The sequence below is a fragment of the Pteropus alecto genome, unplaced genomic scaffold (assembly GCF_000325575.1).
Source record: "Pteropus alecto unplaced genomic scaffold, ASM32557v1 scaffold105, whole genome shotgun sequence".
Lineage (NCBI taxonomy): Eukaryota > Metazoa > Chordata > Mammalia > Chiroptera > Pteropodidae > Pteropus > Pteropus alecto.
This window is the reverse complement of record NW_006436294.1, coordinates 7,432,188-7,441,596: the sequence shown is the minus strand read 5'-3', so window position 1 is coordinate 7,441,596 and position 9,409 is coordinate 7,432,188. Positions and strand designations below refer to the sequence as shown.

Here is a 9,409-nt window from a genome sequence, read left to right as displayed (position 1 = left end):
CGGGCCGAGCTGCGAATGCCGGGCTTCTAGGGCCGCTCTACCCGCTGCGGCCGCCCTGCTGGTTCCTTTCCGAGTCCCAGGCCCGATTCTTGCGTCATTTATGTGGGATAAAAGCCCAGGAGCACAATTGCTGGATCATATGGTGAGCGTTTAGTTTTTAAAGAAACTGCCAAGCTATTTCCCAGAGGGGCTGTACCATTTTTACATTCCCACCCGCCAGGCATGAGATCCGGTTTCTCTGGGCTCAGAGCACTTTGGTCTCGAGAGCAAACTATTCCAGGCCCCACATGAGACGTTTATCCTCACTTGTCCTCATCACACTCCCCTCCGCAAGGGTGTATGTAGTCCTTAGCCCTGATCCACCGCTAAGGGGCTGAGGCTTAGAGATGCCCCAGGCCCGCAGGCCAGCTGCACTTGTTCCCTGAGCTCCACCAATCCTCCTGATTGCCACAGCCAGGAACATCCCCTGCCAGGTGGCCTCTTGGAGGCCCCCCTGCAGCAGTGCCTCTCCACCGGAGCCTGCAGCCTTGGCTGTGCTCCCCTGGCTCTTGCACGGGTGGCCTCTCCGAGGCCTGGAGGTGGTTCAGCAAAGGCGCTGTCAGAGCTGTGGCGTGCTGCTTCAGAGTTTAACAGGTGGGTCTGGAGAGGCGGAGCCCACGTGTACCCTTAGCTGGTGCGTGTGGCATCGACACTCCTGTCATGGCCAAGACCAAGCTACCCCCCCATTTCACAGCTGGTTTGTGGAAATTAACAATCTGGTCAGAGAGGAGCGCCCTGCCACCTGTGGCAGGTCTTCTTCGGCAGCCATCTGCGTAGTGAGTTGAGTTACACAGCGTGTTAGGAGGTAGGGAGCCCTAGGAAAAGAGGAATCACAGAGCAGGCAGGGAGGCCCTGGAGCTTCCTGGAAGTAGAAGCTCATTCGATTCGAGGAGCCTTTAAGAAAAATAATGAAAAATTGCACGTGAAGTTGAGGTCAGAGCCTTGGAAGTGGCCTGTGCATGTCAGAGGTCCTCAAAGAGGACTTTCAGGTGCAAGTTAAAACCGCCACCCAAGCCATGTAAGGGGAGTCACAGAGGAAAGGTGGCCAGGTAGCTCTATGGGAAAGGCCCGTCCAGGCAGAGGGATGGGGCCAGAGATGGGATTGGGGGCCCAGTCAGGCTGGGCCTGCAGGCCCTCCAAAGGACTTTGGCTTCCATGTCGGTCCGAGCCGTAGCAGTTGTCGGTGGCACTTTAAAAGGCTCCCTCTGCCCACTCTGTTGAGGAGGCACAGTGGAGGTAGGTGGGAGTGGCAGAGGGGAATGAGTTAGGTTAATGTAGTGATCCAGGTGAGGGATGGCGGAGGCTCAGACCAGGGTGGGAGTGTAGGCTGGGTAGGTCCTCAGTCCCCTGGAGGCTGGGCTTCAGTGGGCTGAGGGGTCAGTGGGAGGGGGGAGGTGGAGCACACCTCTTTGAGAGGCTGGAAGCCAACGAAGCATGGGCAGTGGGGGCAGGGCTCTGCTGCAAGAGGTAGCCTGGTGTGAGGCCCCGGCTGCGCCTCTGTTTCCCCTTCTGTGATGGGTTGCTGCGGCGAGGCACAGTGCCCGCACCTTCCGGGGTTAGCCATGCTGACAACGATGATGGCAATGACCATCAATGGAAGACCCGAGAGAGCCGCAGGAAGGGAGCAGCGGAGGAGTAGAGGACCACGAAGGGTCACTCCCCGCTACGCTGCCAGCCGGTGGGCTGGGTGGGGCTGGTGGCTGGACGGAGTGTAGTTGCCCAGTCGACACCTGGCTGAGAGCACTTTCCAGGCTCAGGCACTGGATGCGGGGGTGGGGGGTTCCTGCAGGAGGGGCCTGCCTGGAAAGGGCAGCACCTTTGCTGCAGCCACCACCCCCAGCACCGCAGGCCCCTCCCAACTTCCCTCAGACAGTTTCACTTTTGTTTTCCTGTCCCAGGCCTTCTTCGGCAGAGCAGGCATGGGTCCTGGCTGCGGGCCTCGGGTGGGCCCGCCCAGGTGCTGGGGCCGTGTGGAGAGCTGCCCTCGATGAAGGGGGCACCAGGGAGTACTGCCGCAGGCCTGGAGGGGGCTGCGGGGCACCGGGAGGCTGTTACCCTACGCCCCTGGTCCTGGCCCCAGGGCTGTGATGGCAGAGGTTGAGGCGGAGGAGGGGGCGGCAGTGGAGCTCGGAGGGCTGTCCCCCAGCGTCACCGACGAGCTGCTGATGCTATACTTCGAGAACCGCCGACGCTCTGGGGGGGGCCCCGTGTTGAGCTGGCAGAGACTCGGCCATGGGGGCGTTCTCACTTTTCAGGAGCCTGCAGGTGAGGGGCTGATGGAAGGAGGTAGCCGGGGCCCCCACGGGACACTGGCCCTGACAACCCACCCACCTCCGCCCACAGACGCTGCGCGGGTTTTGGCCCAGGAGCACACGCTGCAAGGTGCTCGGCTGAGCCTGCGGACGGCCCCGCCACGCGCCCCTGCACGCCTGCTGCTCCAAGGACTGCCCCCCGGCACCACCCCCCAGCGCCTGGAGCAGCACGTCCAGACCCTGTTGTGTGCCACGGGGCACCCAGAGCAGCCCTGCCGCGCCCTGGCCAGCCCCCGACCGGACCGGGCCCTGGTCCAGCTGCCCAAGCCCCTCTCTGAGGCAGGTGAGAGGCGGGACTGGGGCAGTGTGCCTGTCAGGGGAGATGCCCTGAGCCAACTCGCGCCTTTCCCCCAGAAGTCCGTGCGCTGGAGGAGCAGGCCAGGACCCTGGGCCTGGAGGGGGCCGAAGTGTCCCTGGCGCGGGTGCCACAGGCCCGAGCTGTGCGTGTGGTGGGCGGCCCGTTGGCAGCCGACCTGCTGCTGCTGGAGCTGTACCTGGAGAACGGGCGCCGCAGTGGGGGAGGCCCCCTGGATGGCCTGCGCCGCCTGCCCGGGGCTGCGGGCACCGTCGTCTGCTTCCGGCAGTGGCAAGGTGAGTGGGGCCGCACCGCGCTGGCCCAGCCGCCCATCTGAGCAGCCCTGACGTCCTGTCTTCTCTCTTCCTCCAAGCGGCCGAGCAGGTGCTGCAGCGGGAACACTGGCTGCAGGGCTCAGAGCTGAGCCTCATTCCCCATTACGATGTCCTGGAGCCTGAGGGCCTTGCTGAGGACACAAGCGGAAAGGACCACTCGGCAGAGTTGGGGCCTGGAGCCACTGAGCATGCTCCCCTGGAAACTGCAGGGCCAGGAAGGGCACAGAAGGGTGCAGGGTCTGCGACCTTGGGCTCTGAGGAGGCACCAGGACAATTAGAAACCTTCCTCAGGACAAGTCCTATAGGGTCTTTGGGACAGGCTGGGCCAGTCAGCTCAGGGCCCGTGGGGTCACCAGGGCAGGAGGCGCTGGAGAACCTGGGGCCCGTGGGGTCACCGGGGCGGGAGGGGCTGGAGAGCCTGGGGCCCGTGGGGTCACCAGGGCGGGAGGCGCCGGTGGAGACGGTGCTGTTAATGGAGCCGGGAGCACTGCGCTTCATACAGCTCTATCACGAGGACCTTCTGGCTGGCTTGGGAGACGTTGCCCTCTTCCCACTGGAAGGATCAGATGTGACTGGCTTTCGGGTGAGTGACCTCTGAGGATCCTCCCTTTGGCCTGCACCCCCACCGAAGGTTCTGGGTACCCTTCTTGTGCCCTAAACCTGCACCCGGCCCCCTGTGGTCCTGCAGCTCTGCGGAGCCCTGGGCCCCTGCCGGGCAGCTGAGGAGTTTCTGCAGAGTCTGCTAGGCAGCATTAGCTGTCACGTGCTGAGTCTGAAGCACCCAGGCAGCGCCAGCTTCCTGCTCGGCCCAGAGGGGCAGCACCTTCTCCAGGGGCTAGAGGCTCAGTTCCAGTGTGTCTTTGGGACAGAGCGTCTGGCCAGGGACACCCTGGACACAGACCCTGAAGAGGTAGAGATGGAGCCCGCCCCACCCCCCTCTTTCTCACAGCTTAGTCTCCGGTGCTTCTTGCACCCCTGCTTAGAGGCCCGGGAGGGGTGTGTGCCCACTGGGCCCTGCCATTCTCTCCCGACAGGCGGACCCCACCGAGGCCCTCCAGGCCCTCCCTGGCCAGTCTCATGCTCTGTGGCCCCCAGAAAGTACAAGCAGTGACCAGGAGAACCTGAGCCTTGGTAGGGCTCCCCGGGCATGCCCTGCACATCTGGTGGTCCCTCCTTGACATCACCTTCCGCCCCGCTCTGCACTCCCACCTGTTTTGTGACCTCATGTCCCCTAAACCCTCTCTCCATCTTTCACCCGTCCCCGGACTCATCCTCTCCTTCGGCCCCACCTGGCTGGGCTTGATCCCTCACCCAGTGTGTCTCCCTGTTCCCAGAGGAGGTCCGAGAGCTGCTGGCCACGCTGGAGGGCCTGGATGGGGAGGACCAGCTGCCCGAGGGGCTGGAGGAGGAAGAGCCTGAGGAGCACCCCGAGGAGGAACCTGCCCCCAGTGCTGGGGCTCCTGGGTGGCTGGAGGAGGCTGAGCTGCAGCTGGCCCTCCACCGGTCACTGGAGCCACAGGGCCGGGAGGCTGAGCGGGAGGAGGCCGCCGCGCTGCGGCGAGGTCTGGCCCTCTCCCTGCTGGAGCCAGTCCAGGCGCCGGCCGAGGAAGGGCTGCTGGCTGGTGGCCCGGCCCAGCTGCTGGTGCACATGGCCTTTGAGCAGGATCTGGAGGAGCTGGATCGGGCTCTAGGGGCCGCCTTGGAGGTTCACCTCCGGGAGGAGACAGTGGGACTGCGGGGCCACACGCTGCCCGCAGAGCTGTGTGCCCGCCTGGGACGGCGCCATGGCGTGAGTGTTGTCCTTCACAGTGATGGCGCTGTCCTCCGTGGCTTTGGGGCCCAGCCCACCCGTGCGGCCTGCCACTTAGCGGCACTGCTGGCTGGACCCCAGGATCAGGGTCTGGCCTTCGTCTTGGAGGCTTCGTGCCCCACCCGTAAGTCTGCACCTGGGATGGGGGTAGATGGGGTGAGCCAGCTCTCAGGGACCAGTGTCCCATGCACGGCCCGGACCCTGTTCCCTGTGTGTCAGTGCCACCGCAGAGGCTGGAGGGGCCCGCGGGCAGGCTGGAGTGTCTGGCCGAGAGTGACAGGGAATTCCAGACGGTGGTGCAGGCCTTTTACGACACCTTGGACGCTGCCCACGGCAGGATCCACATCGTCCGGGTGAGTCCACGCTCTGTCTTGTCAGCTTCATGGCCTCCTGGGCTCATGGCACCATTTTCACCTTGCAGAGCCTGTGGGCTGCCATTGTTGCCCACGTCAGGGTCCACTGGCCAGGAGCTGCCAGCTCGGGGCGGGCTGGAAGCTGTCAGGGGGATGGAGAGCACCAGGCTCCCAGGCCTGGTCCCTGCCCAGAGGGCCTTCCCAAAGCTTGGGCATGGAGGTCAGGGGCGTGACCCTCTCCACACCAGTTCCCTTCTCTAGAGCATGGGGTGGGGATGCCACCTCGTGGCTACTGTGAGGACTACTCATTCCACAGACACGCCGTGCTGTTCTGGGGTTCTCTTGCCACCCTCAGGATCTGCTCCAGCAGACAGAGGGCTCACTGCTGCTCTTACTGAATGTGGCAACTCAGCATAAGCACGCTTCAGAATCGGCTGGGACCAATGGGTGGGGCCGGAGTGTAACCCTGGGAGTCCCAGAAGTCCCTGCCTGGGTGCCAGGAGAGGAGACTTGGAGGGACTGGGGAGGCAATGAGGGTAGGTGTTGGAGGGCAGCGCAGCCAGGGGCAAGGGCTGAGGAGGGGCTCTGCCCAGGCTGCTCTCTGGCCAGGGAGTGTGAGGGCAGTGCCAGGCAGGAGCAGAGAGCAACTGGGAGCAATGGGACCAGTCTGAAACTGAGCCGCTTATAGAAGGAAGGGAAGAGGTGGACACAGCTGGAGCAGAGAGCAGGGCTGAGTGCTCAGGGCTGACGGCAAGGCTTGCAGAGGGCTGGCCACATGCGAGAAGGAAGGGACAGCGGGGAGCTGGACTCATTGTGCTGGTGACACCAGGCGGGTGTACTCTTGACTCTTGATGCACCAAGATGTGGGTGAGCCCAGCAGCCTCAGTGGCTTGAGCCGATCAGAAATGCAGAACCTCTGGCCTGCCCCAGACCTGGCCCAGTCATCTGCCACCACCTGCCACCACCACTTTCCTGCAGATGAGTCCTCTGAGTTTGGATAAAGGGCTTCTCCTCTGGTTCTGTGCTTAGCGGCTGTCACTTCTGTGTTGAGATGGAGGAGCGATGGCTTCACTCAGATCCCCGACTCCCTGGCTGGCTGTTCAGTTACGTGCCCTTGAGTCTTCCCGCGAGCACCACTGTGACTTCAGAAGGTGCAGCCAAAGTCACAGTGGTGCTCGCTGGAAGACTCTTTTTTCACTTAACTTCAGACACTGTTTCTGGTCTCCCTCTCCCCCTCTTTCAGCTCTTCCCCCCTCTTCCTAGTTCGGTAGGCTGTGTTCTTTGTATTCTGCCGTCAAGGTTGACGAACGTTACCTTCTATTCTGTGACCATCACAAAGCTCCATCTTTGGGCCGCTAGGTCAATGGATATAAAATGATAATGAAAAAATATTTACCATTGAACCTTAGAGCAAATAGTGAAATAAAATCCTAGTTGTTGAAACTGGGGTACATGACAGAGAATGTTCTAGAATTCAGGGACTAATGGCTCTCAATTTTTTTCACTTTCTCCATTTTTTTCTGTGCTGTGCTTGGCTGCTGGGTCACTCTTCATGCCTCCTGGTCACCCTAGTGCAGAGATTCTTTTTCTGTTTAGTAGAAGTGTCTCCCCGAGTGGGCAGTAAACACCTTGGACTTTTACATTTAGCTTGCCTTTTACAGTTAGAGGTAATTTGCAACTATAATTTGATATTGGCATCAATTATTCTTTTTCAAACAAAAGTTGCTATGTGTTTACCTGAGACATTTCTGCTAACTTACATGAGCACAGCTGGTTCTGGCCTGTCTTCAGATGTTCCGATTTTGTCCTCACCATCAACAGTCTGGCTGGGTGGAGTTTACGGCCATGCCACCCCGAACGTGCCCGATCTCGTTTGATCTCGGAAGCTAAGCAGGGCCGGGCCTGGTTAGTACTTGGATGGGATTCCACCTCGGAATACCAAGGGCTGTAGGCGTGTAAAAAAATAATAAAATAAAGTTAACAATGTTTAAAAAAAAAAGTTTGGCTGGATGGAATATTCAGGATCAGAATATTTGTCTCCAGATCTTTGAAACGCATTGCTTTTTTTTCTTTTCTCTTAAATTTTTTTTTGTTCTTGCAAAGTTAAAAAAAAATTCTATGGTCCCTTAGCATCCAGTATTGGCGGTGATAAGCCCAGTGCAAGAACGCGAGACTTTTTTCCATGTGTGTGTTGACGTGTGTGTGTGTGTGTGTGTGTGTCTGGACACTTGTAGATTCATTCTTTTCGGAGGTTGAAATTTTCCAGCAGGCAGTGGCAGGGATGTGTCCCTTCCCCATCGTCCTTGGCATTTTATGGAGCCTTCCCACCTGAAGATGCCAACTGCAGCTCGGGGGAACTGCCTTCCATTCTGTCCTCTCTTGCTCCCGTCACCAGTCTGTCATCTTCTTGTGGCAGTCCGCAGATCGGAGTCCTCCGTCCCCTGTCTTGAGCTCTGCATGCGGCGTCACTCCTTAACTCCCCCTGCATCATCTTATTATGCGGCCCACCCACAGGATTTAGTCAGCAATTCTGTTCTTTTTAATAAAGTATTTTCCGTTAGCGGCTCATCGATGCCATTCTCAGTGTGAGGACTTGCCGTTTGCCAGAGCAGTTGTCTTTCACAGCAGCTAGTCTTTTAAGGACAGATTCTTCTGCGCCCCTCTGCGGAGACTAGGTAGACTAGTTTAGAAACTCTATGTGCCCAGATTGGCTCCTGCATCACTGACCACTGGTCTGGTCACCTTGGTCTTCCCGGCACTGGGCGGGGGGCGGGAGGGGTGCGGATCGCTTGGTGTTAGGAGGGAAGTCCTGTCCCCAGTGTGGACACCTGGCTCAGCTTTTCTCTATAGAGGCCTGGACATGAGTGCTGCGCTCTGGCAAGTGGCTGAGTTTGCTCACGTGCAGGCCTCCCTGGAAGCCTTCCAGTGCCACCTGGGGCCCCATCCAGGTGACTAATGTCTATCGATGTTGGCTGCTGGGCAGAGCAGGACTGGAGTCATGCAGTTTCCCCTGACTCTGACCTCCAAGACCCGGGTCAGCTCTGCCCCTGCGGCCCAGGGGCTGGAGAGAGTCTCCGAATAGCTCTGTCGCCTCCCGCCACCGCAGGTGGAGCGCGTGTTGCACCCGCTGCTGCAGCAGCAGTATGAGCTGCACCGGGAGCGCCTGGAGCAACGCTGTGACCGCCGCCCGGCCGAGCACGTCCTGTACCACGGCACGTCAGCGCAGGCTGTTGCAGACATCTGCACATACGGCTTCAACCGCAGCTTCTGCGGCCGCAATGGTGAGGCCTGGGGAGGGCAAGGGCGTGGGCTCTGCGGACCCGGGCGACCCTGACTCCCGCGCATCCCACCCGCAGGCACCCTCTACGGGCAGGGCGTGTACTTCGCCAAGCGCGCCTCCCTGTCTGTGCAAGACCGCTATTCGCCCCCCAACGCTGACGGCCACAAGGCGGTGTTCGTGGCGCGCGTGCTGACCGGCGACTACGGGCAGGGCCACCGCGGGCTGCGGGCGCCCCCTCTGCGGGCCCCGGGCCACGTGCTCCTGCGTTACGACAGCGCCGTGGACTGCCTCCGCCAGCCCAGCATCTTCGTCATCTTTCACGACACCCAGGCGCTGCCCACCCACCTCATCACGTGCGAGCACATGCCCTGGGCTCCCCCCTCCTCCAGGAACCCCTCTGGGCCCTTGGGCTACTCCCCGGCCATCTGACCCTAGAGGTCCCTCTCGACCCTGCCGCTGACCTGCTCCCCAGGCTTCCGCTCCGCACAGCCTTACTGCCCCCTCGGCTGCCCGAGCTGTCCCTGAAGGCACTCCTGCCGCAGTACGGGGACAGGCGGTGCGACGAGGGCTGGGGCCCAGTCCCCGCCTGGACCGGCCATACCACCAGGGGTCAGTAGAGCCCAGAGGGAGGGAGGAGGACCCGACACTGCCCGAGCGCGATTCTGTCATTTGAATAAACGTGAAACCAGGTGGAGGGACCTGCTGGCGCGCCGGTCCGACGTCTTTTGGTGGGGGAGGGACCTAGCAGGGGTGGGGGGGGTGCAGAGGCCGCTGCTCCATTTTAGGCGGCCAGCAGAAGCTGGACCCAGCGCACACCAGAGATCCCACGTCGCCTTAGTGTCACTGTCACGCACGCTCCCCCAACAACATCTCCTGGCCGACCCGCCCGCCTTGTACGCGCGGGGCTGTGGGCGCTGCCCGGCCGCGCCGTCTTGGTGAGCCCGCGGCCCCGCGCAAACACGGGTGCCCGGATCGAACGGGCGGC

At 61.3% G+C, this 9,409-nt stretch overlaps 1 protein-coding gene and 1 pseudogene across 2 annotated transcripts; both read left to right on the top strand.

Annotated features, from left to right (window-relative positions):
- Positions 1 to 1,968: 1,968 nt before the first annotated feature.
- Positions 1,969 to 9,122, top strand: PARP10 (poly(ADP-ribose) polymerase family member 10). Of its 2 annotated transcripts, none has more exons than XM_015590287.2 (10): positions 1,969 to 2,304; positions 2,383 to 2,634; positions 2,709 to 2,942; positions 3,020 to 3,564; positions 3,670 to 3,891; positions 4,016 to 4,112; positions 4,316 to 4,915; positions 5,011 to 5,144; positions 8,251 to 8,425; positions 8,501 to 9,122. In XM_015590287.2, the coding sequence occupies exons 1-10, from the start codon at positions 2,127 to 2,129 to the stop codon at positions 8,851 to 8,853; spliced, it is 2,790 nt and encodes a 929-aa protein (XP_015445773.1). In that variant the 5' UTR covers positions 1,969 to 2,126; the 3' UTR covers positions 8,854 to 9,122. The 2 variants fall into 2 exon arrangements, with proteins under 2 accessions (XP_015445773.1, XP_006913029.1); XM_006912967.3 differs by having other exon boundaries at positions 2,706 to 2,942.
- Positions 6,980 to 7,098, top strand: LOC112480570 (annotated as a pseudogene).
- Positions 9,123 to 9,409: the final 287 nt, after the last annotated feature.

Excerpts from the sequence above, each read along its gene's own strand:
- PARP10 (XM_006912967.3), top strand. The coding sequence starts at position 2,127 with ATGGCAGAGGTTGAGGCGGAGGAGGGGGCGGCAGTGGAGCTCGGAGGG. Across the intron at positions 3,565-3,669 it reads CAGATGTGACTGGCTTTCGG|CTCTGCGGAGCCCTGGGCCC; the intron begins GTGAGTGACCTC and ends GTGGTCCTGCAG. Across the intron at positions 8,426-8,500 it reads CAGCTTCTGCGGCCGCAATG|GCACCCTCTACGGGCAGGGC; the intron begins GTGAGGCCTGGG and ends TCCCACCCGCAG.